The sequence below is a fragment of the Oryzias latipes genome, chromosome 23 (assembly GCF_002234675.1).
Source record: "Oryzias latipes chromosome 23, ASM223467v1".
Lineage (NCBI taxonomy): Eukaryota > Metazoa > Chordata > Actinopteri > Beloniformes > Adrianichthyidae > Oryzias > Oryzias latipes.
This window is the reverse complement of record NC_019881.2, coordinates 116,543-143,720: the sequence shown is the minus strand read 5'-3', so window position 1 is coordinate 143,720 and position 27,178 is coordinate 116,543. Positions and strand designations below refer to the sequence as shown.

Here is a 27,178-nt window from a genome sequence, read left to right as displayed (position 1 = left end):
CGAGCATATAATAGTTTTATATACATAAAACTGAAAAACGTTTCAATGTCTTGTCACGTGTTTCTAAAGAACTGGAGAGAAAAACATGATTGATATCAGAAGATCACTAGTATTATTTTTTTCTACCATCATATCATTTTTCTTCTACTTATTTATGGAGTGATATTTCTGCCACCACGTTGCACACAAAACTTAAGTTTCAGGTGACAATATTAAATATTTGCTTTTTAATTTATTATTCTGCTTAGATATATATTTTTTGCTTTCAATATTTTTTTTGCTTTCAAAAACTTTTTTTTTGCTTTCGAAAACATTTTTTTGCGTTTGCAAAACACATGTTTTTGCGTGCGTTCTGTCAAATCTCGCTTTTGTCCTATCTTTGATTTTGCTGACTACTTTGAGCGCGACATAGCATGATATGACTTCCACTGGGCATCGCCAAAAAGAAATTCGCATGCGTGTTGTGTCATCTCACTTTTTTCCTATCTTTGCTGAGTTAAGTTTCGGTTTGACGTGACCAAGCTGTCATCAAACAGCTGCTGATTGGTCCAGATTCTAACCAATCACATTGCCATATGAATCTAACATGGTGTCTGCTGCCGAGGCTCAGAGACTGAACCAGCTCTTTTTACCCTCATTTTTGTATTTTTGGATGAAGAAGTTTTCGTGTTTTTTTTATAATTCGTACTTTCTTTTTTTTTTTTTTAGCATTGGTTCATTTTTATTAAGTCAGATGTGTGAATTTATGGCCGAGGATCTCCTGAAACTGTAAAGTTTATCTGCTGACATTAAATCAACGGGTCTGTGTGATCTGTGAATCCTGCATAGCAAAGTACAAGTGAAAAGTGATTTTCTTTAAGATCTGTTTGTTAAAACAAAACAGTAAAAGATATACAGCACATATTATTTTATGCTGCACACGTGTTTGGGATCGGATTAACAGCAATAATAAGCAAAAGATTGATGGCTCACCACAGCAGACTCAATGTATTTAACAGAAGAAGCATTTTTAACTTTTATGTTCATTTTCACAGTGTCTCATGTTTTAGAACTTGTGTTTGTCCAAAATTAAAAAATATTGGTCATAAAAAATGCCATTTTCTCTTAATATTTCAACAATTATTGATTATAATAAAACAATAGTTCAGATACAAATCTTAAAAAGTTTAACTTCTGGCTCGACGGAGTCGGAGATCAGACGTTTTTTTTCTGCTGCAGACGTTTTAAACACGTTGGTCACTACACTGACATGAATAAATACAAAACTCTGTTTGATTTTAGCTGCTTTGCTGCTCCTTCTGGGTTTTACTCTGAGATGGTTCAGAATGGTTGAAAACGGCAGAACCCTGTTAGAACAGAACCGACACAAAGTCCAAAGTCCATGTCTGCCTCAGAGTACCGTCAACATGAGACAGAGACACTTGATTGGTTAGAGTCTGGATCAATCAGCAGCTGTTTGGCAGCTTGGTCACGTCAAACTGAAACTTAATTTAGCTAAATCAAATATAGGAAAAAAGTGAAATGACACACGATGCGTGCAAATTTCTCTTTGGCGATGCCAGTGGCAGTCATATCAAGCTAAATCGCGCTCAATGTGGTCAGCAAAATTAAAGATAGGACAAAAGCGAGATTTGACAGAACGCACGCAAAAACAAGTTTTGCAAACTCAAAAAACGTGTTCGAAAGCAAAAAAAATAGTTTTTGAAAGCAAAAAAAAGTTTTAAAAAAACTATAAAAAAACTATATCAAAGCAGAATGATAAATCGTTGAAAAGCAAATATTTAATATTTTCACCTGCAACTTAGAGAGTTTTGTGTGCAATGTGGTGGCACAAATATCACTCCATACTTATTAAGCCAAATTGGTGTAAAGTACAATATTTTTAGCTTTGGTTTTTCTTCCAAATATAAAATCTAAGTGAATTAAAACCTAACCTTTGCAGTGTTTTTGTTTTGTTAGTTTGTTGTTGGGTACATTCTCCAGCTTTCATCTGCCATGTCTCGTTCCACAGGGTTGCTGTCCACCATGCCAAGGTAAAGCCCAGGTGTGCGGTGTTGACTATGCTAAAGCGCCTGGACAAGATCCGCTTCCGAGGCCCCAGAACGAGAGAGGACTTCCCTGATCTGGGAGATTCACCGCCTGCCTCCGACAACGAATGTAGTGATGACATGCAGCCGAAGGCCCGGACGTCTCTGAGGGACACGGAGGACATCCTAAGAGACCCTGTGAGGACCCCCTTCTCTGCTTTGTCCTAATATTGCCCCCCTTTCATCTCCATCTGGGTTAAAGATGGGGTTGCATTTAAACCATTGATTGTATTTGAGAACTGGACCAAGTGACTGTCATGTTTTCCATTAAAATGGCTTCCTTCTAGCTCCAGTGAAAGCAGAATACTTTCTTTATGCTGGGGGGAATTTACATTTACAACTGAGCTCCTATTACCAAAATTCCACATGGTCAGATATAAAATAAAGAGAAAAGCTTCTTATGCATCCCTCCCTCCACTATACTGCACTCTAGTATAGACATCTGATTGGCCACTTTATACGTTGAATACCTGGAACTTCACCAAAAATATTTTAAAACTTAAGATTAGGAAGAAAATGTTAAAAAAAAAGTTAGCTGATCAAGAGTAGTTATTGTGACAATTATAACGACTGAGATATAGTTGTTAATTTGGCTCCTTGTAGTGAGCGGGTACTTTATGAATGTAACGCCTCAGACACTCAGTCCAGGTCTCTTATACAGTCTGTGATGAAGGAGGCAGGAATTCAGCCCAGGAGGATTGTGGGGAAAATAGCTGGCAACAAAACGCCAGCACTGCGCTAACAGGAAGATGTCCTTTTTCAGCACATCTGAAGATCATTTTCCAGCGTTTCGTACAACATCTGTTGAATTCTGGTGGCTAACCCTTCAGCACATTTCACCACCATGGGTCAATATTTACCTTTGCTCATTTCCTCGCGTGTGTCTGAGTGTGAGCTGCTGTTTGCCTCTGACACGCTGGGAAGGCCTCGCCCACATCGCAGCACAGATGAGTCACGCTCCAAAGCCCCAAAATAGACCCAGCTAGCTCTTATCTCTGCTGGGACGCACACACTGAAACGCACACATGCACGGCGCGCTTTGTCTCACAAAGGATGCCACCACTCGGCGGAAAGCTCATTCTCCCTGCATGGAGTCTTTGGTAGCTCCCTGCAGGCGTGTCTCTACACTCCAGGACCGTATCATGTGACCCAGGTCTAAAGCTCACCTCTGTTACATCATTGGCTGAAAAGGAAAAAAAAGGACACGATGCCTGCTTATGTATTTCTGACAAAGCCGCCGTCCTTGGGAAACAGACAGATGGCATTCACTCAGCAGACGCACCTGCTCAGATAAAGCTTTTACTCTGCAGACTGAACTGTTAGTGTCAAGTGTGGAGATCCGTCTGCAACTCTTTACCTAATTCTCTGGACAAATGTAGTCGCATAAATCAAAAGGATGCATTCATTTTTTCCAGATTTCTTCATTTACTTCCTGTCTCAGATTTAATTTACTAGTCGAAGGAATAAAAATTAAATTGGCTGGTTTTGTTCATAGAAATGGGTTGTCAGTGTTTTTGGATCAAAACTGCAACCAGGCATGTTGTTGTTTATTGTTAATTAAGTAGAGATGTCCCAATCAGGTTTTTTTTTATTTTTGCCTGATACTGATTTGTAAAAAATTAAAGTCCAACTCCGATCATCCTTTGATCTATTCTAGGTGTTCCCAGTGGTCGTTTAATTACAATTATCCTGTTTTTTCAATCAAAAATAAAAACAGTCCTTTTCTACTATTGAGCCTACAACAAAGCATTTCTACTATTGACCGACTAATGTGAAAACCCAACATTTTCGCTGTCGTTTCGGTTTTTAAGCTACAAATTTTGTATTTCTGGAAATTATTACTGCAAAATACAAGAAAATATACAAAGAAACACTCATTTATTTTAAAAAACATCATTTTTTCAAATGCAATTTTGTTCCATACAAATCAGTTTCAAATATAGTAATTAATGAATGTTCACTCCTGATATTATAAATGATAAACTTCACTATTATAGAAACTCTCTGATGGGTGAGGCGCCGTCCAGATCTGCTGGTTCTGTCCAGATCGATTCATTTCAGCGATGTGCAGAGCAGACGGACAGTTCATGTGTGGACGTCCTGTGAGGCTCTGCACTGCTCTCCTCCCTCCGATCACTTCCTTCAAACATCCAGAGTGTGCCGGCCACTAAAGAGTTAATTCTTTTTCATAGCAGTGGACACATTTTTAGGCTCCCTCCATCCTCAGTCAGTACAGAGGAAGACAGAGGAGTGTCAATAGTTAACCAGCTGCTAATTGACTGCAGGGATTGACCTACTTCTGTGCAGCGGGAGGCTGAGGCTGGTCAGACATCATGCAGGTGTGTTTCTGTGGACACCGGATGCCTGACGGAGCCAAATATCGGCTTTTCCTCCTCCTGCCATCCTCTTCCATGTGACTTCTTTCTGATCCTCCTCTGTTCTGTGGGGCTCCGTCCATCTCCCAGTCCTGCAGTTTTTCTAGGTCACTGTCAGTTTTTCTGTTGTAGCAGAGGACACCAGTCCCAGCCGCTGCAGTGTTTCAGTGCACGGCAGCTTGGCGGAGCTGCATCTGCTGCAGCGCCACTCCAGCTCTTAAAGGAGCCGCCTTTGCCAGAGCGGAGCCCACACTGCTCGCCGGTGGCACCCTTCCTGCCTCCTTGCCCGTCACCCGTTCACCCTCAAAGCTGTCGAGGCTTTTAGGATTATCGTTTGTGGCGTTTGAGTCATCCGTGTTGCTGCGGTCAGAACGGGGATATTCCTGCCAGTTCCTCTCTCCTGCTGGGCTTTAATGTGGAGATGAGTGTGCGTCATGTTTCTGCACCGCTCTGCTTATGCTTATGCAGGCACCCCCTTGTGGTTACTTGTGTGTGAGTGTAGTTTTGTTTTAACCTTTGTGTTTGCATGCACAGGCTGGTTCGGGGTCTCCTCTGATGGCTGCTGCCATCCAAGATTTCCAGAGGTCGGAGTCGGAGCGCCTCAGTGAAGTCAAAGGTCACTTGGAAATTGCCTTATTGGAGAAACATTTTCTACGTGAGTAACCCCACCCCCCACACACACTTAGACAGATGTGTGTAGATGGCATGCAGAGTCTGGTTGTATTTGACAACATTTCTGCACACAGCCATTTATTTATCATACATGCACATTATTTTGAAGTTCATGGATTCCATTTGTCCATACGAGGTTGTGTAGAGGGTCCTAACTATGAATTACATACGGAAAAAGTTGCTCTAATGACATTCAAAGTGTGAGATATTTTTTGTAGGGCAATGTGGTCGTGTGACGGGAAAAGATTTTTGTTATCTGCTCCGCCTGCACTGTTAAAAACTCATTCAGTTATTCAGAAAAAAAAGTTTATTTAGGATTTAGTCACACTTTGACCCTTCCCCTCCTTCTACATATATCTACAAGCTTATAAGTACTTTAGTACTTTGTAGGCCTCAAGACTCTAGGCAATACCCCTTTAGGTGTTGCTTTCTCATTGCACACAAATTCACAGCAGAACGCAGCGAGTTCTAATGTTGAGTCAACAGTAAATATGTGATTTTGATTTGAAATGGTTTATTTCAAGCATTCAAATAAGAATAGTGCACTAAAACATTACAATCATCATTTATACATTCATACAATGACGTATCAAACTTAGGATAATTAGATTTTAATTTAAAGATTGCTTGAAAGGGAGTGGAAGGAAAGCAACTTCTAGAATCCCACCCTGTTCTACTATAACCATTTCATGACATGATTGATCATTATCAGGTTCATAGCTTCTATCAGACAGAATTAAGAGTCCTTGGGTATCAATAAAGCACATGACAGAGATGAATTACTTAGTTATTATGTAAAAAACAGACATAACTATTTTAGAAATCAACATGGTAAATGCAGATCAGTTATCTAAATACATACAGATTATGTTAATTATAAAAGTCATGTATATGATTAAAAAATAATACTATATCAGTAAAATAGACATAACACTGTTTCAAAAATCTTCATAGCAAAATTGATCAAGCATCAAAAGCTAAAACTATAGGTAAATTATGTTTCATTAAAAAAAAATCATGAATCCATTTTTTGGAGCAATGAGGGGCGATGAAGGGTACTGCTGCGAGAATTCATATTTTGGAGGTTTCTATTTTGTTATATAATTTTCTTATCAAAACCGGGCCTCGAGTATTTTTTTCTACTTCATTGAGGCATTTTTTGAGCAATTTGCAGTTTTCTCACGATCAGTTTTTCAGTCTAGCAAAAACTCATGGTTCATTATTTCACAATTGGACGTCAGGTATTGAGCTCTAGCCAATCACAGACTTGGTCACTCCCGTTTGGTGCTCAGTCCACCAATGGAGGGAGTCACCCATGATTTACAGTTTTGCTCAGATCAGTCACTTTGGAAAGAAAATTAAAGGTTTTAGAGATTTTTTTTATATGTATACTGAAGTTTTAAGCTAAGGAAAAAGTTGGTACTATAATTATTAGGGGTGTAACGATACACGTAGTTGAACTGAACCTTTTCGGTTCACTTCTGTACCGTTTCTGTACGTTTTTTCTTTTTTCCCCGCGTATGCATTGTAACGATCCAGCTGCTTTATCACTCGTAGCGAGGAAACGAGAGCCGAGCTGCTAATTAACTAGCTGCATTGACTGTCCTTGCCCCCCCTTACTCCACTCGCCCTCAGTCTGAGAGAGAGAGTAGACAGAGAAATAGATTACTCCATCTCCTTTCCGGCATTAAACCCATTTATTAAGAAAACACACAAACAGCGTAACAACATGAACTTCACTTCTCCTCATAGCTCTCTCAGTGATGGTGAAGAATTCAACACACTTGATTTCACACTTCCCATGAGTCTTAGTGGCTATAGGCGGGGCTAACCCCCAGGTCGCCTCTGTATTAACTTAGTGCAGAGGCAGAAGTAACGTTAGACTTTCCTCCAAGACGCTGTTAGGTGACGGACAGTTAGCATGTCAACATATGGCTAATGCAGACGCCAGGCCAGAGATGAGGACCCCCCCCCCCCATCTCCTTATGCTCTCCTGTGTGTGTGTGTGTGGGGGGGGGGGGGGGGGGGGGAAACACTGTGGCTTTGTTGTCAGCATGAAGGGAGAAGACAGTTGGACAAGTGGAATGCTGTGTGTTTACATTGTTACACAAAGACAGTGTATGCCACAGTCACACATATAATCTGTTAACCAATTTAAAACAGCATCACCGACTGGAACAATCGGGTCAACAAGAAAAAAAAATGTGTAGGTTCAAATGTTTTTTTCATGTCAGTGTTAATTATCCAAAGTTTTTGGTTCCTGGCAGCTAATAGTTTTTATATTTTACTAAGCAGATCACCTACAGAGGTCAATTTTATTTATTATGTAAAACCAATAAATGCATTTTGTAAGTCATTTTTTTCTGCCTTAGTTTTTTGTACCGAAAATAGATGGATAAAAACTTTATTAATCTCCCAAGGGAGAAATTCAGGTGTCTGGCAGCAAAACACACACAAACACACAATAAATAACAATAAAATAATAGTTCATTAAATAGCAGTTCATATCAGGCAGATTTGTTAAACAGCAGGACAGAACCGAGCCCTATGAAATTCTGAATTGAACGGAATTGAGATTTTAGCGTATCGTTACACCCCTAATCATCTATGTATGCAACTGGAAAACTTAAAAAAAAAAAATCCCCAGGGCCCCCTCCTTAAAGGTGCTTTTACAGTTCACACAAACTAGCTTTATAATACAGCAAGTTCCAATGTTGAGTCTACGGTAGATGATCGGGAAAGGGGGCAAAAGAGTTTGGAGGTGAGAATTCACCGGTGCGTTGTGGGGCCACAGCAGTTTACAATAAGCGATAAGCTGCTGTGGCCCCAAATTCTTACTTCATCTCTTTGGACGAAGTTCATAATTTTTCCAAAAGTCTGCAGTGGAAACCAATCAGAACTCTGAAATTAATTATGAGGGCAAAATGGAGGTACTGAGGGGTACTGAGTGGCGGCATCCAGGTGACTTTCCTGGAGCAGGTGGTGAAACCGAAACTCACTGGACTGAGAGCAGCGCTGATTAAACTCAGACACAGTGCCGAGCTCACAGACACCTTTGCTAATTTCCAAAAATAGAAAGTCCAACCACACAACGTGATTCACTGGTATCAAAAGGATGCTTGAATTGAATTGAGAAGCAACAACCTCACATGTTTTAATCCTCTTGGCCACAGTTGTATTCATATCCCCCAGCATGCCTACATGGTTCAGTACCAAAGACCCCGATATTCCAACTTTCAATGAGCGGACAGTGAAGGTCTGAGGGAACTGTATCGCCGCTGACTTGTACTCCAATTTGAAAACTCCTTTGATCATGTTGTTTATCTCTATCGGTCATTAAATTAATGCGCATAAAAAAAACTACCTAGAAATAAAACTTACTTTTTGTTGACCATTAAGTAATAAATTAATAATTACATGGCAATCGTTGGTGAGTTTGTCTTGCCTCTCTCCATGGTTCTGGAGTAGACTGTGGATCACAGCTTCACGTTTCACCTCGATACTCTGGTTCTGGGAACAGATTACTATATAATGAAAGTACTCATGAGTAAGTAATGCCTTACTAGCTACCATAAATGTCAGATTTTAAGACACTTCAGAACGTATTCATTTTGGTTTGTGTATAAGGTCCAAAGGCGTAACAACAGACATTCATGAGACACAGGATATTTGTTGGAATATGAGCCGGAAACGTCCTCTTAAACGGAATATAATGCAAAATTCATTTTGAGGGCATATGTGTCCAATTCCTCTCCAAAGAGTCAAGGAAATCCTTTCTGATGTTTACAACAATAATTCCATCTAAGAATGTAAAAAAAAAATGACAATGTTAATGTTGAAGATGACCAACGTAAACCAAATCAAACCGAAATCAAATATCTCAATGCCGCTACATTGGTAAAAAAGAAAATGTCAGAGGATCTGCACATCTAATGAACGACCTTGGGAGAATTTCAGGCAGGCAGCTCAGCAGTGCGTTTACCTGTTTACTCCTCCCAATTAACTCACCTGATCCGCGTCCTACTTAAGAACCAGATGTGCGGTCCAATCCCTCTCCATCCATTTTTGCAAGCGCTGCGTTTGTCGCCCCACCCTCCTCCCTGGCTTCCACCAGTGAGCCACCAAAAAGAAAAAAAGTAACATTACATGATTTAAAGTTGCAAATTTAGGATTTTAATTCTTATAAATTAAAATGATTTAAAGTCGTACATGTATGACTTTAAAACACGAAAATTTACTAGAGTCATACATTTAGCATGTGTCTGTTAAAGTCATGAATGTACAACTTTTTCATAATTTAACAGTTCTTACTTTTTTCTCGTAAATTCTGGACTTTTTATTGCCGTAATTTTAAAAAAATTGTTTGTTAACTGGGCCCAATAGTCCGTCGTAGTGTGTGCAGCATGATGGAATTGAAAGGGGGGAAAAAAAACTCCTGTAATTAAATAAGGAAATGGGACTTTGTGTAATCACTTACTCAAAAGTAACAATATTTACTACAAACTTCATCTTGACTACCGTAATTTCCGGACTATAAGCCGCTACTTTTGTCATGCGCGCACAGCCCTGCGGCTTATTCAGTGACGCGGCTAATTTGTGGATTTATTTGGCAGCGGCCTTGAACGTACTTTCTGTCTTAGAGCAGAGGTTGAATGCGTTATCCAACTCCAAGGGACAAGCCATTTATTTTCAACACACCCCTAAGCAGCCAAACAGCATGGACCTGACTTCAGGTCTTAGACACTTCAGTCATGGTTCAACAAAAAGAAACACGCATGCCCGGCCGCATCCCACAATCCTTTGGTGCCTTTAGACCCAACGTGCACGTGATCGCCACTACAATATGATGCAGCTTTCAAGTTAAAAGCAGCGTGAAAAAATCCACCAACGGGTTTGGAAAAGCCGGTCAGCTGCGTGACGGAGAGAACAGCGCAACTCAGGAGTGAATTTACCTCAGAGTCACAGTGACACTAGCCCATATATTAGCAGCTCCGTAATATACGAGATGATATTCTAAACGTGCTTTTATTAGGGTTATTATGAAGCGCCTGTTCGCTCATTTTATCTTTAATCTGTGTGGTCAGTGCTTTTTTGTGGCAGAACGAAGCTGGAAGAACGGTTAGGTGAAGACTAACAGGCGCTAACAACATTTAGCCTGGATGAACATGAATCCATGCGGGAAAAGCTGCAATCTGCAGCTTGGCTGAATGTAAATATGTGGGAATAACATCAGCCTTTATTTTGTCGGGACACGACTGGAAACACAAATCCATGTGATTGTTTGAACAGTTTCTAAGGACTGAGCGGAATTTTACTTTGAAAAGCTCACACCGCCCCAAAGCCGCCGTGTGAGCTGGAGACATGTTCTCCTGCTGCTCGTTCACATAGAGCTGCGGGACAGATGGCAGTCTGAAGGCTCCCACACGTAACAACGCATCCTCTCTCGCCCCTCATCCACAAAACGTACAGTATTAAGTCGGATTGCTCTGCACGGACACGATTCGCTCCGTCCACCGGCAGCCGCGCGCAGCGATCGGGCGCTACTCGATCGCTGCAGAGAGTAGCGAAAAGCGCTACTCTCTGGAGCTGCGAGGGCGGAGCGCATAGGCGTCCGTGGAGCAACAGTGTGTCACTGTTGTGGAAGGAAACTTCTGGCGCACGTGTGCTTGTATCGCGCTGAGGCACGTGCTTTTAAGTCGCCGCTGCTTTATTTTACTGGTGTGTTTTTTTTACCAGCCCTGTTACTACCATAATGCTGCCGCGGCACAAGCGGAAGGAGAGCTGCTGTCCCGTTTGCCCCTCCATCCACTGCTGCTCATTCTTTAAACACTGACAACAGTGTGGCGACCTGGGTTTAGCCCCGCCTTAAGCCCCTAAGACTCATGGGAAATGGGGAATCGCGTCATAACTGAGGGATGTAATGTTGATTATTTGGTTACTGTTTGTAATTTTATGTATGATACCTCAATTGTTAATAAGTAAAAAAAACAAAAAAAAAACAACAACCCATAATTGAGGAACTTGTGAACAGAAGTGAGGTGCATGCTGTTTGGCAGATGAGCTGATGCTATCTGACTCCTCCCACAGTGAGGTTTAAAGCTGCATCCAGTCTGTGAGTCAGGACATGCTTTGTCAGGCTGGCCGTGTTGCTTAATGCAAGCGGTTTGTACGCTGATGCGGCTTATGTATGTAAGAAAGAAGCTTAATACGTGACAATGAGTGGGTGCGGCTTGTAACCCGGAAATTACGGTAAGTGGTCTCGGGTTTTATTGTGAACAGAAGTTAGTAGCACTTAAAACCTGTTATTTTCTGTTTTAATTAGTAGTCATGTGGAAAGATGCCATTTAATTGTGTAAAATAAAAAGTAATAGATCAACAACAATTATTTTACTAAACCCTCCTTTCTACATTTTTGCAAGATCAGCTTTAGCTTGCTTCCAACGATCTCTCCTATGAAAGATTTCTAGCTATGAAGAGTGCACACAAGTGTGTTGGGGGTGTTAGTTGTTTCTTCTGCAGCGGACCGCTCTCTAGCTGCACGCGAGGCTTCACATGTGCTCTCTGGTACAGACATCTTCTCAGAATATTATGTATTGCCCAGTAACTAAGTAACTAACAGTAACATTGCGCTGCACAAAATAGTTCCCAAACAAAACATGTAGTGATATTCATCGCACTAACAGTGCACGTTCATGCTTGGTGTTACGGAGTGAAGGACAACAGTAATAAAATGTTTCCCCCAGAATAACACTGATTCTTTATTAGACCACTCTGGAGTAGAGCTGTGATGGCGTGGGATTTTTGATCACCGTGTGATGAAGCAGCAAGAGCCGTGGTGTAGGGACTCTTGCGCCCCCCCCAACACAAAATCCTCCGGCGGGCGGCTGTGTCGCGGACTCAAGAACGCATGCAGCTTGTAATGGAAATGAATACAATGGAAATTAATTATTAGAACGCATTAAAATTCTCGTATTTCCTCGCAAGACGGAAACGTCTGTTGTAGAATGATGATGTGTGGGCGCTGCTGAAACCGTGCGTGTGTGTGTAAGAGGAGAGCGCATGCAGCATAGAGGGAGAGAAGCAGAACAGTAATAAAAGGTTTCTCCCAGAAACCCTTAAAGTCTGAACAAAGGACTAGCAGCAAAAGTAAATTATCAGCAAAGATGAATGTGTTTAATGTGTTTATTATAGTTCCAATCATCCTAAAACTCTTTTTTTTTTCAATACTGAATAATATCTTTCAGGCCCCTGACAACCTTCCTACCCATACATTTTCTGATTTTCAGTTGCCTAATCTTAGTGAAATTTTTTCTCTTATCAAAGAATCCAAACCCTATACTTGCTAGCTTGATCCCCTTCCAACATTTTTTAGTCAAATCCTGTCTCCCACAACTGCTCCCCCTTATTTCAGCCATTATTTATTCTTCACTAACGTCTGGTATTGGCCCTTCACTTCTAAAAACTGCAGCTGTAAACCAATTCTCGAAAAAACCTGGTTCAGATCCTACAATTCTTAGCAACCTTTGACCTACAGTCAGGACCATACATATTTGGACAGACACATTCTTTCTAATTTAGTTTCTGTACATTAACACAGTGAATTTTAAATACAACTCAGATGGCATTGAAGTGCAGACTTTCAGCTTTTATTCCAAAGGTTGAACAAAAAGGTTGCATAAAAATATAAAAAACTAAAGCATTTTTAAAAACAATCCCTTCATTTCATGGGCTGGTAAGTAATTGGACAATTGAATTCCTCAGTGTAGTATATCCTGAGAAAAAAAAAGGGAGCCGGTTTAGCTCGTGCTGGTTTGCGGCGCCTTCCGTCCGTGAAACCAGGGTTCGACTCCGGGCTGCTCCCTGTTCCCTTCTCTACCTCTGTGCCGGTTCCAAGCCCGGTTTGAGAAGGTTGCGTCAGGAAGGGCATCCGGCGTAAAACATTGCCAAATTTACCATGCGACTTGTTCGCTGTGGCGACCCCTGATGGGAGAAGCCGAAAGTGGAAGTATATCCTGAGAAAGAAAGAAAGCACTGGTGAACTCAGCAACGCAAAAAGACCTGGACGTCCACGGAAGACAACAGTGGTGGATGATGACAGAATCATTTCCATGGTGAAGAGGAACCCGTTCACAACAGCCAACCAAGTGAACAACACTCTCCAGGAGGTAGGCGGATCAATATCCAAGTCTACCATCAAAAGAAGACTGCATAAAAGTACATACAGAGGGTACACTGCAAGATGCAAGCCACTCATAACCCTCAACAATAGGAAGGCTAGATTGGACTTTGGGTTTACCCCAAAAAACTCTAAATACTCTCCAATAAATTCAGCTGCTCGCATCATTTCCAAAACTCCACCGTTTCATCACCCCCCTCCTTCAGCAGCTCCAACGGCTCCCAATCAAATTCAGAATACAACTTAAACTTCTTCTTTTGACTTTCAAAGCTCTCCATAACCTGGCTCCACCTAATTTATTCGATCTTCTCCATAATTACACTCCCCCCGCTCTCTCCGGTCTTCTTCATTCTCTGTACCCCCGGTCGGACTGGTCACCATGAGAAGCAGAGCCTTCAGCCACTCGGCCCCTCAACTATGGAACTCTCTCCCCCTGGACCCCCGTATCATTGACTCACTGCCTATCTTTAAATCCAGACTCAAAACTCTCCTCTTTAAATCTGCCTTTCTTCTATGATTGTCCATCCATCCGTTGGCTGATTTTATTGTGTTGATTTGGTTTATTTATTGTATTTTCTGTCATGTACAGTGTCCTTGAGTGGCAAGAAAGGTGCTTTAAATAAAATCCATTAATTTTATTATTATTATTAAAAGTACCACAGACAAAACTGTCTATCCTAAACAGGACCTTTGAAAGTTAAAAGCTTGGCTTTCTGCTGAGGCGGGAGAGAAGTTGACAAAAGAAGGTGAATGACATTTTTTATTCCCCCTTAACTTATCAAATAACTGCCAGACGAGGAGCACTGGTTGTTCCGTTGCAACGGTCCGGTAGCACCAAGTGGATTACAAGAGCGCACACAAACACAGAGCCTACACGAATCTATTTGAGGGAGTGAAATGCCACGCAAAGGAAAAGTGAAGGGAACACCTCAGGGCATTTCCTGCTCACAATAACCCTGACTGCCATAAAAGCCTCGCATTTGTTGTCACCATGTGATCAACATGATCTTCCCTTTTGTAACCTTCCTTTTTTTTCATTAATTCGCTTCCCCTTCCCCCCCCCTCCTCTTGCTAGTGGTCCATAAAAGACCGGGTCTGAGTGTTTTACAGTCCAGCTGAGTGCTTGTTTCACTTTGTTTTTCCTTATACTCTTTAATTTACCCTTCCCCTTGTAGGCCTTTAAACACTATGATCTCTGTATACACTTCTGATGTCTAACAAAGCACACAGAAACCACTGAGGCAGACAAAACTAGTCAACAGTTCACAAGCTCTAGGAGGTTGCTCAATCCACAAAGATGTGATTTTTGATAAAAGGAGCAGACTTTCGTAATAGTCATTTCGCCTCTCCTCTTTATTTGCATCCTTTTCCATTGATCTCCCATTCTTATGTGGGGCTCATCAATCTCTCACCCGTCGTGTTTAATCGTACCGCAGTGATGTCTGACCATCATTTAGCACCTAAGTCCATCTTTTTCAGCTGGGGCTGTCACAATCAAGTTACTTTTTTTAGGCCCGATGCTGTTAGTTACTTTTTTAACACATTTAAAATGAACATTTAATGAACAGATCCAGTTGTTTCCCCTATTTTTATTTTATTAACCATCTTTTATAATTTAACACCGAAGCAGAGCACTTCTGTTAAATAGCTTTAACAAACAATAGTGCAACTCTCAACTACTCCTATCGTGGGATACAAAAATTAAAGTCTCATCTATCTAAGAATAATTGACAATAAACTAGTAAAGGTAGGTGATAATTAGTCATGTGGAGAAGCTTTAGTATCTTCAGAACTTATAAATATGTTTTGATCAGATGTGATTCATATCTCCAATAAAAAATCTTAAATATTGATGACTTTCTTTTAAAATTGTAGCATAAATATTAGTATAAATGACTAGCTAAAATTAATGGAACCATTTATTTTTGGTTGTTTTTCTTAGAGAAACTTGGAATTAATTTTTTTAAACCTCTTAAGATCTAGCACCAACATGCATGGTGTCACAAGAACAGGCAGACGTCTGGATCCAAATGCAGCAGGTTTATTAGCTAAGTTAAAAGTCCACAAAGCTAAATCAGGGTCAGGGAGGCAGGAGATCATCAGAGGAGAGACGGGATTGTCAAAATCCAGGCAAGGGTCGGAGCAGGCGGAAGAGAAAAAGAGTCAGGGTCAGGACACAGAATATCAGGTCCAGATACAACACTCTGTAATGAAGGCAGAGTGGCACAAACAATACTATGCATTGAGGTCAGCTCAGTGCAGTGTTTATGTACGCTGGGGTTGATGAGTGATTGAGAGTCAGGTGTGCGCCATTCAGGAAGTGTGCGCTGGGAGTTGTAAGATGGCTAGAACCCTGGGGACGGCTCCCGCCGGTTACCAGAGGGGGAGACAGAGTTCTTACTTCTAACAGAGCCCCCCTCCTGCGAGCGGCTCTGGAAGCAAGGGGCCCTCCGGCGCTGAGGTCGATCATGTGGTCCGGGTGCAGTTCTGTCGAAGTGGCATTGGTGGAAGTCATTGATCAGGGAGAGGTCAAGGATGTTGTAGGTAGTGACCCAGGAGTGTTCCTCCGGGCTGTACCCCGCCCAATCCACTAGATATTGAAGCTGACCCCCTTAGCGCCGGGAGTATAGGATGTACCTAACGAGATAGGCCGCCTCGCCATCCACCAACAAAGCAAGGCACGTTAACGTCAGAGGGCTCAGACCGCGACCCCTCATCCGGAGGTCCACTGGCGGGTTTCAGCAAAGAGATGTGGGAGGTGGGAGAGATGTGGTATTCAGGAGGCAACTGGAGGCGGTAGGACACAGGGGTGATCTGTTTGATGATCTGGAATGGACCCACATAGCTGGGACTGAGCTTTTTGCAGGGAAGCCGTAGCTGGAGGTCTCCGGGGGAGATCCAGACCCACTGACCGGGAACCAGATTGGAACCTCCCGTCTGCACCGGACAGCCTGCTCTTGGGTCTGGCAGAAAGCTTGCTGAACTGCGATGTTTGACCAGGGGGGTTGTGGTATGGGCAGTGGATGCAGGAGGCCGGCCGGAAGTTTTGTCTAGGCAGCTTAGCCATTTGGGAGGATGCACATTGGGTCACGTACTGGTCTACATCAGCCTGCAGCGTGGGCCACCAGAAAAGATTTGCCGTTAGGGATTGTGTGATGGCCATACCTGTCCTCTGCATACTTGTCTGACCATAAGGTTATTTCATTGGAAGTAGCATTAGCTCACCAACATCAAAACACAAAATGGGAAATATATTTCGGGAACCTGAAAAACATTGACCATGCAGCCATACAAGAGGATAAACAAAAACTCTCTCTGCCATCACCACTCACCTCAGTTAATGAATCTGTCGATCACTACAATTCTACACTTCATAACATTCTACAATCCCATGCACCCCTGAAATCAAGAACCGTCTCTTTCACAAGATCAGCCCCATGGTAGACAGAGGAACTGCGAATTCTTAAAAGACTTGGACGAGCCATGGAACGAAGACTCGTAAAAAACAACCTGGCAGTACATAAACAGGCCTATAGGGACCATCAAAAAGTCTATTCCAGAGCCCTTACAATAGCCAGGTCAAAGTTCTATCCCCACAAGATCAATAGCAACACTGGAAATTCAGAACAGCTGTTTTTCACCATACACTCTCTGCTTAAGCCCCCCACCACTTACCCAAAGTGATGCTAGTATCAGCAGCTGTGATAGATTCATGGATTTTTTTCACCAAAAAAATATCTTCCATAAGGTCCAACTTCCTGCCCACTACTACTATTCCCACCTCATCTGCAAACCCGACTGTACCAACAGCTCCAAGGACCCCTTCTGAATTCACACCCACTACACAGAAAGAGGTCAAAGCCATCTTAAGGGTTATGAAATCTGCAACCTGCTCACTTGACCCCCTCCCAACAGCCCTCATCAAAAGACAACATTTCAAGTATCAGTCCAATAATCACAACTGTAATTAAAGCTACAAGTAGCATTTAGCGGGCCCGAGCACGTGCGACCGCATGGCACGAGCGACCGCCCCGTGAGCAACGCCCTGCTCGAGCCATTCTCGTCGTTTTTTCTTGTCCATTCTGGAGCTCCAAGCTATTGTTAATACGACAGCAGCCTGGGGGGGGGGGGGGGGGGGGGGCTGTAATCTGTTGCCTTAAGGGACAAAGACTTTTGCATATAGCATGAAAAAAATGTCTAGATGAGTGTCAGCTATGTCTGATAACTTGGCCAATTAGCTGGACCGGGATCTTGCAAAGTGCAGGTGGTTAACGTCCAGTGTGATGAGTCTGTGGACGGCAACAGTACAGCATAGCTTTTGGTTTCCACAAGAGAAGAACTCCTGACACATCTGCCCTAACAGACAACTACAAGAGGAGTTGAAATGTATAACACGGTGAAGGAGTTTTTGTGCAGAAAAAAGGTACAATTAGAAAAGCTGGTAGCAGTGACTGCAGATGGGACTCCTGCTATGATCAATAGACAAACAGGTTTCATCACTCACTGTAAAGCTGACCCAGACTTTCCAAAATGTCTGCATTACTGCTGCGTCATTCACCAGCAGGCCTTATGTGCAGAAGTGATTGGCTCTGGACATATAATGACTCTTATTCTGAAAATCGTAAACAACCTCAGCTGCAAAGCAAAACAGCACAGGATTTTTAAGGTGCTATTGGAGGAGATGTCTGTTGAATATGGTGAATATGAACATTGTGAATCTGAACTTGCATTCTTGACTGACATTACTGGAAAACTAAACCACTTGATCTGCGAGCTGCAAGACAATGGCAAAACTATTTTTTTTTGACCAGCCTGCCTGAGCCAGTGTTTTTCTTGTGGGGATCTTTTCTGCCAGGGCTTGTCAGCTTGGTCAGTGGATGTTGCTGCAGTTGTCTCCCTTGCTGGGACAGCTGGAGTTAAACACAGCAGCTCACGGCTCTGAAGTGGACCCCGTTGCTGTCCCAGTCTGGATGGGCACTGTGGCGATGTTCCAATGGCCAGGCTGGCTCCTGGTATAAAGAGATTCCCAAATACCATTTCCTAACCGCAGAGCCAAGGATGTGTTTGCATGTTTAGGTCAAAAATGTGATGGACAGCTTCATGTTGTCTAAACATGCCACCCTGTTATTAATCCAGTTGATATGGTTCTCCATCTGTGTCTAGGTGATAGAAAAGCATTTTTTTATATTTAGAGCTCTAAGCAAACAAACAGTTGTCTATATAAAAGAGCTTTTACAATTGTGCACTTTTAGCAGGTCTCTGAGTTCATGTGACCAATGTATGGTGGATTTTCAAGGACCTTGTTTAAAACTGAAGGTGAGAGAGACTTAGAGAAATGGCTTCATTGTTCTGGAGTACTTTGTTTCATCCACAGAAGAGTAGAATTGGTGATTGATTTTGAAAAGCTGCTGAAAAAAGTATCTTTTTCAAATTGCAATTTCTAACTTGGGTTTTACATTTTGTGTTCCATTTTTTGTGCTTTAATTGGGAAGCATTTGTTATTTGTTTGGTGTTTTTAAGGTTCTGCAAATATACACATCATTTTTTAGAGACATTTGTTATCAGTTGTGTTTGTTGATTTGTAGTTTAATTTCATTGGATGTATAGATGTCGTGTGGGGGGGAGGCTCGAGAGCAGGTAGGACCCAGGCGCAGAGACGGGAGGCAAACGGGTTCAGGGCAAGTGGATTTATTTAACTAACAAAAAGCACTGCAGAGCAGGATGACAAAACTAAAAACAAAAACTTACTGTGGCATGGCAAGGGACATGGACGCCAGACAAGAAGACGTGATCAACATGAGCAGAAGTTAATGGACCAGCACAGGAGGAAGGCAGAGACAAGACTTATATACAGACAGGGCAGACAAGACACAGGTGAACACGATTAGGGCAGATGGGGACCAAAGGAAGTAAAACTCAAGAAACATGACAAGACAGGAAACCTTTCAAAATAAAACAGGAAACAGAACCAAACAAGGCAGAACAAGAACTAAAGCGAAAAACAAGACAACAAACTGAAACCATGACAATAGAAAGGAAAAGAAGTTCAAACATTGATTATAAAAAAGGATATAAGAGATAAAAAAAAAGAAAAAGGAAAAGAAAAAAGATAAAATATTGATTTAATTGCATTTTGAATGAATAAAAAACAATGATTAATAGAATCAGAATCAGAATCAGAAATCAGAAAAAGTTTTATTGCCAGGTTCAGTAGAGCGCACTTTACAAAACGAGGAATTTGACTTGGTGTATAGTGCAATTAAGAATAAGTTAAAAATTAAGTTAACAACAACAACACACTATATACAGTAGAGTAAGGTGAAGTAAAGTGGGAGCACAGATGGGCTGGGATGGTGGGGCCTGTAAGTGTCACCGACAGTCCTTTGGTGGGCGGGGGGGGGGGGGGGGGTCACCTGGGGGAGTTGGGGTTCTGTTCAGCAGGCTGGCTGCAGTGGGGAAGAAGCTGTTCTTGTGGCGCGAGGTCCTGGTCCTGATGGACCGGAGCCTCTTGCCAGAAGGGAGGGGCCGAAAGAGATTATGGATGAGAGGGGTTGGCTACAATCCTGGCTGCCCGCCTCCAGGTCCTGGAGATGTGCAGCTCCTGGAGAGACGGGAGGTGGCAGCCGATCACCTTCTCTGCTGAGTGGATGACGCGTTGCAGCTTGGCCTTGTCTCTGGCCGTGGCCGCAGCGAACCAGACTGTGATGGAGGACGTGAGGGTGGATTCGATGATGGCGGTGTAAAAGTCTAACAGCATCTTTTCAGGGAGGTGAAACTTCTTCAGCTGCCTCAGGAAGTACATCCTCTGCTGGACCTTCTTAGTGATGGAGCTGATGTTCTGCTCCCACTTGAGGTCCTGGCTGATGATGGTTCCCAGGAAGCAGAAGGACTCCACAGAGGTCACCGGGGAGTCACAGAGGATGACAGGGGGGAGGGGGGCTGGGGCCTTCCTGAAGTCCACTGTCATCTCCACTGTCTTCAGAGCATTAAGCTCCAGGTTGTTAGCGCTGCACTATGACACCAGCCTGGCTATTTCACTCCTGTAGGCCGACTCATCTCCGTCAGAGATGAGGCCGATGAGTGTGGTGTCGTCAGCAAACTTCAGGAGTTTGACAGACAGGTGACCAGCTGTGCAGCTGTTTGTGTACAGGGAGAGTAACAGGGGTGAAAGGACACAGCCCTGGGGGGATCCGGTGCTTGTGGTCCGAGTATCTGAGACGAGCTTCCCCAGCCTCACATACTGCTGTCTGTCCGTCAGGAAGTCTGTGATCCACCTGCAGGTGGAGTCAGGCACATTCATCTTGGAGAGTTTTTAATACTAAAGATGTATGAAAGACATACCGAAAAAATATGTCTTTCATTGTTTAACTGGCTGTCTTTGGATTATGCATGCCTGAGTAATGGCCATTCTTACTCCTCATTTCTCTGTTCACTGCTTGCTAATTTACATAGCAGGGGTCCCAGCAGGAGGGGGCGGGGTTGTAACACGACTCCTTCAGCAGAGCCAGGCTGAGAGAGGCTTTGACATGTAAGATGTTAGATGTTAGAATGCTAGATGTTAGAATGACCAGTTCATTTTATATCTATGAAAATATTCAGGGAGCTATGGGACATGTTTAGCTATAGGTCTGTGAAAATTGGTGTCGATTGTTGAAACATAAGTTACCATAAAAAAATGTTTGTTTGGAGTCTAGACAGATTTAACACAGGTTTTTGGATGAAAAAGGATTTTTTATAAATCATCTGTTACACTTTTAAGTCTGAAAAAAATATGGAAGGCAGCAAACACAGATCCCTACCGTTTTTAATTTTTTTGTGCTGATATTTGAAAGATAAGTTATGCAAAAAAATAGGTGTTTGCAGTTTTGCCTAAAAAGACGTTTTCGGACCTTTTTGGATCAAATGTTGTCTAAAAGTTCACCTGTAACTTCAATCATTCTGAATTTTTTTAGGAAAACTAAACCACTTCAACTGTGATCTGCAAGGCAATGGTAAAACTATATTTTTTATGGAACAGCCTGCAGTGTTTCTTGTGGGGATCTTTTCTGCCAGGGCTTGCCGGCTTGGTCGGTGGTTGTTGCTGTTACCAATCCAGTTGATATGGTTCTCCATCTGTGTCTAAGTGATAAAATCAGAATCAGAATCGTTTATTGTCATTGTACATGGGGATACAATGAAATTGCAGCAGCCTTGGAGTGAAGGAGTTACATAAAATAAAAATAAAAATAGAATAGAAAAAGAAATACTGTATTTACAACTCTTAACAAAAAATGAACAATATGGACAGAAACTGTTAAATATTAAATATTTGTGAATAAAATAGAATGGAATTACATGAGTTGCTGTGAGCACAGCTTAATAAATATCAAGTTATTGCACAGTGACCCGGTTAGACAGTCAGGATATTGCACGCATTGTAGTAAAATTAGAGTGAGGTGTGGTTGGTGGACGTATGTGCATTCCGTATGATAATTGCCTGTGGAAAAAAGCTGTTTCTTAGTCTGTTTGTCCTGGTTCTGATGGACCTGTACCTCCTTCCAGAGGGCAGCAGTTCAAACAGAGGGAAAGCAGAATGGGTGGAGTTAGTGGTGATGCTAGTCACTCTGCTGAGGCAGCGAGACTGGTAAATGTCCTTCAGTGAGGGGAGGGGGCAGCCGATGATCCTCTGCGCTGTCTTTACCATTCTCTGGAGACTCTGCCGTTCTGCTTCAGTGCAGTGGGAAAACCACACTGTGATGCCATAGGACAGAATGCTCTCAATGGTTGAGCGGTAGAACGTTACCAGCAGCTCCTGGCTGACGTCGTTCCTCCTAAGTTTTCTCAGGAAGTGCAGGCGTTGCTGGGCCTTCCTGATGACAGTCATGGTGTTGTTAGACCATGTGAGGTCAGCAGAGATGGTGGTGCCCAGGAGGGTGAAGCTGTGGACCCTCTCCACACAGTTTCCATCGATGTAGAGTGGGGGTGGATCTGTTCTGTTTTTTCTGAAGTCCAGGATGATCTCCTTGGTCTTGGTGGTGTTCAGGATGAGGTTATTAGCCTGACACCACCTTGAGAGTTTCAGGACTTCGTCTCTGTAGGCCGTCTCGTCGTCCCCAGAGATCAGCCCCACCACAGTAGTGTCGTCTGCAAACTTCACCACGGTGTTGCTGGTGTGGGCTGGTCTGCAGTCTGCTGTGTACAGTGTGTACAGCAGAGGACTCAGCACACATCCCTGTGTGGAGCCTGTGCTCAGCGTCCGGGTGGAGGAGAGGTGGGGGTCAAGTTTGACTGTCTGTGGTCTGTTTGTCAGGAAGTCCTTGATCCACGAGCAGGTGAGTGGGTGGAGTCCTAGTTCAGACAGTTTGTTGACCAGAATGTCAGGAATGATTGTGTTAAAGGCTGAGCTATAGTCCACAAAGAGCATCCTGGCGTAGGTGTCTCTGTGTTCCAGGTGGCTCAGCGCAGTGTGGAGGGTGATGAAATGGCATCATCCGTTGATCTGTTTGCTTTGTAAGCAAACTGGTGGGGGACGAAGATTGGAGGGAGGGAGTCTTTGATGTGTCCCAGGAGCAGCCGCTCCAGACACTTTGTGATGACAGCAGTGAGTGCAACTGGGCGGAAGTCCGTGAGGAAGGCTGTGGATGAGGACTTTTTGGGTATCGGGATGATAGTGGATGACTTCAGGCAAGCAGGGATGAAAGCCTGAGCTAGCGACAGGTTGAAGATTTTTGTGAAGACCTGGGAGAGTTGATCGGCGCAGGCCCGCAGAACCTTTCCGGGAACTCCATCAGGTCCCGCCGCTTTCCTGGGGTTTACCCTGCTGAACATCCGTGCCATCCGTGCCACGTCCATAAAGGCATTGTTTTTATATTTAGAGCTCTAAGCAACCAAACAGTTGTCTATATAAAAGAGCTTTTACAATTGTGCACTTTTAGCAGGCTGAAAAAATTATCTTTTTAAAATTGCCATTTCAAATTTGGGTTTTAAATTTTGTGTTCCATTTTTCTATGCTTGTATTGGAAGGATTTGTTATTATTTTGTTTAAAAGTGCTACATATTGTATATACACATAATTTATTTAGAGAAATTTGCTATACGTTGTGTTTTTTGGTTTTGTAGTTTAATTTCATTGGATTTATATTAAGGAAAAGAAGTTGCAGCATTGATTAAAAAAGGATAAAAGAGACATTTACTGTCTAAGTCTTATGTTACATCTGTAGAACTGTACTGAGAGTTGGGTTTTGTTTTGGAGCACATTCATATGTTTTGTTTGTAAAAAAAAAAAAGATAAAATATTAAGTTAATTGCATTTTACATGACTAGAAAAGCAATGATTATTCATAAAAATCTATGAAAGACATACAAAACAAATGAAAAAGCAGTCTGCCCTCCCTCTTGTGTCTAAACTATTGTCACCTCACTTCTGGGTTAGTTAGCATATAAACAGGCAGCTGGTGTGTGTGTGTGTGGGGGGGGGGGGTGAAATTTGACTCCAGCAACAGAGCAGGCTGAGGAACAAGCTGCAGCATGAGGAAAAGACTGAAGCATGTAAGAGGAAATGACATCCTACAGTTGACCAGTTCATTTTATATCTGTAAAGAATATTCAATAAGCATTTAGACATGTTCAGCTATATGCGTGTGAAACTTGGTGTGGATATTTGAAGCATAAGTAATTTTAAAACACACTTGTTTGGAGTCCAGACGGAAAAAGCACAGGTTTTGGGATGAATCAGGATTTTTTTAAAATCATCTGTTTCACCTGGACTTCTGAAAAAAATATGGAAGGCAGCAAACACAGATCCCTACATTTACAAAAATAAATGGTGTTGATATATGATGATTAAGTTATGAAAAAAAATAGGTGTTTGTAGTTTTGCCTAAAAAGACGTTTTCGGACCTTTTTGGATGAAATGTTGAATAAAAGTTCACCTGTAACTTCAATAATTCTGAATTTTTTTAGGAAGCAGTAGCACATAAATGCCTATGAAAGTTGAATTCTTGGTGCTGATAACCTAAACAGAATTTATGCTAAAAATCTTTGTTCAGTCCAAAATTTCATTAAAAAAATCAAGTGATGAAGTTTCTCGTAGACCCTATAGTGTTACATATCAAAGCTGGAGGTTATTAAAGGCATCTAATTCTGAAATCTCAGCTTCCTGAGACAAACGGCTGATTTATAATAAATTTCTATTATTTGGGTGCACATAATCGACCACTTCCTGTTACGCAGGCACCGTCAGGTGTACACCCATGAAACTTTACATGATGAGAGAGGACCCTTCTGAGTATCTCCAGTTTTAATTTCATGCACATCGGACAAAGCAAAGAGAAAATACAGGGCAGAATGTGCCCAATGCAATAACTAGGTGGCGCTATAGAGCTCGTCCAAGATTGTCATATCCATGGGTTCAGAATAGAAGCTTCATCATATCCATTGAATTTCAGTGAGATTGGACAAGGAATGTGCACGTGAGAGCAACTTTTGTGTGCATGGCGAGACGCCCAACTTTGCCGCTCTGTCACGACCACACCCCCGCATTGAAAGTTATGGTTTTTTGTCAGAGTAAACTTCAATGGCTTTTCAACAGGTGGACGTCATTTTCAGGTGTGTCGGCTCATCCTACTCGGAGCAGTGATGCTCCAAGTAAAACATGTCATTTCCTCTTGCCAGCAGGTGGCGCTACACTTTTTCCAGATTCTTTCACTGCAGATGTGTTCAGAGTCAGACTACAATCATGCATATCAATTTTTGATCAGATTGGATTATGCATGGCTGAGTAATGGCCATTTTTCTTTTCATGGCGTGTTTTCGAAACAAGGTCGAATTTCTACGCGCCGCCACGGTCACAAACTTCTGTAAAAACTTAAAAGCTTTGCAATTTAACATCGGACATGTGTCTAGTTTACAAAACCAAAGTTTGGAGTCATTATTCACAAATCTCTAGGAGGAGTTCGTTCTAGAAGGAGGCCTGCAAATGTCCAAAATAGAGCAAAAATGACATATTGACATCAATATAGCAGACTTCCTGTGCGACTGACAGCTTGGTACCTACAGACTTTTTTGTAGGTTTCCATCTGATGAACATGCCCTGAAAAAATCAAGCTTGTATGTCAAAGCATATGCGGGGGCTCGGGACAAATGTCACTGTAGGTGGCGCTGTCGAGCCGTTTTTGTGCGCCCATGCCAATCTCCTGTAAAATACGAAATTTTTCGCGACTCCTGATGTGTGTGCCAAATTTGGTGAGTTTTGGGGTATGTTAAAGGCCTCAAAAAGGCGACTCTTCCGTCGGAAGAAAAAGAATAATAATAACTCTTACAGATACAATAGGGTCCTTGCACTCCGTGCTCGGGCCCTAATTAACCAATCATTACAAGCTGGTCATGTTCCCCTTGCACTCAAAACTGCCATTATAAGACCACGCTTAAAGAAAACAAACCTGCACTGGATCCCGATAATTTGGTAAACTGCAGACCCATTTCCAACCTGCCATTCCTGTCCAAGGTTCTTGAAAAAGTTGTCGGTGCCCAGCTCCACCATCATCTCTCAACGCACAGCTTATATGAAAAATTTCAGTCTGGTTTCCGGCCAGCTCGCAGTACAGAGACAGCCCTGGTCCGAGTCATGAATGACCTACTCATAGGTGCAGACCAGGGCTCCCCATCTCTACTCCTCCTTCTGGACCTATCAGCTGCATACGATACCATGGATCACGGCATTCTCCTTAACCGTCTTCACACTACTGTTGGACTCTCTGGGAACATATTCAACCTGTTTATTTATTTCTTTATTTTTTTTAACTTGTCCTGTCCAACAGCTGGGCAGACAGATGAGAACTGAGGGCCTCTTGTGTTGGACATATTTTACTTTAACAACAGGGGTTTTTAATCTTCAGACAAACCAGAGGTATGTCTGAATAAACCCCATTTGTAATTGAGGCCAAACTTTATTAATTTCAATCATATTTGAAAATCTTTGGTGTTGGACCGGACGGAAAAGGAAAGGAGGGAAGAAGAGAGAGGGGATGTTAAAGAGAGGGGGGGGGTGATAGTGGGAGGGGGGGGGGGATAAGACCATGAAGCAGCATAGAGCAGACGGGTCTACTGGTTGTTTATCATTACGGTGTAACACTCTTCAATTTATCAAAGTATTACACACAACAAACAAACAAAAACAAAAAAAAAACCACAACCAATATGACTCAAGTGTTTTTAAACAGTCTCAAGTATTCAACCCCACACAAGATTCCCCAGCTTTTTTACCCAATACACCCCAGTGTTTTTTATATTATTTGGTTATTTACAAAGTCACCAAAGTCACCGCCTATCTTGGCGTCCTCCGCCCTCCATATGAAATCGGAGATCCAAACGACCCGCGGGATGTCGATGTTCCGTCCGTAGGATGAACGTACGTGGCTTACCGGCTCTGTCCACCGTTGATATGGTTTTCAGTCATTCCAAGCATGTGGAGGTCTCACCCGATTGCATGAATAAATCCCCGAAAATTCCACCGATGCGGTTGGACTTCTCTCCGACGTCACGGTAATCCTCTGCATGTACGTGTCCTGCGGCTGTCAACTCTCTGTCTTTCCGCTTCACCTCCTCTTAATTTGTGTTTCACCTGGTCCCAGGAAGTCCCCAGGTAGCCATATTTGTAGTCCAGAGTCTCCTGATCATGTAGTTTCTTTACCCCTGTTATCCAACATAAACTCCAAACGAAATAAACATATAGCCAGGACCATATTAACCAGGGTTAACACAGGAAAGTCAATACTGAATTTTCTCTTTTTTTCAGTAAATAGACAACTCCAAATATATATTTACATATGTGGCAATGCTACATAGGCCCCCCCCCAGCCAACGGCTGCCCAGGAATTGACCCATGATAC

General features: G+C 42.5%; 1 protein-coding gene across 4 annotated transcripts in view; it reads left to right on the top strand.

The window, feature by feature from the left end:
* Window positions 1–27,178, top strand: part of gramd4 (GRAM domain containing 4) — a 136,093-nt gene that overhangs the window by 13,347 nt on the left and 95,568 nt on the right. For 3 of the 4 annotated variants that reach the window (XM_023952572.1, XM_023952571.1, XM_023952573.1), the window contains exons 2-3: window positions 2,012–2,225; window positions 4,997–5,117. In XM_023952572.1, coding sequence (XP_023808340.1) covers window positions 2,012–2,225; window positions 4,997–5,117 — 335 coding nt within the window. Of the gene's footprint in view, window positions 1–2,011; window positions 2,226–4,248; window positions 4,890–4,996; window positions 5,118–27,178 lie in introns of those variants that run through there. The other variant, XM_023952574.1, reaches the window with a different exon arrangement.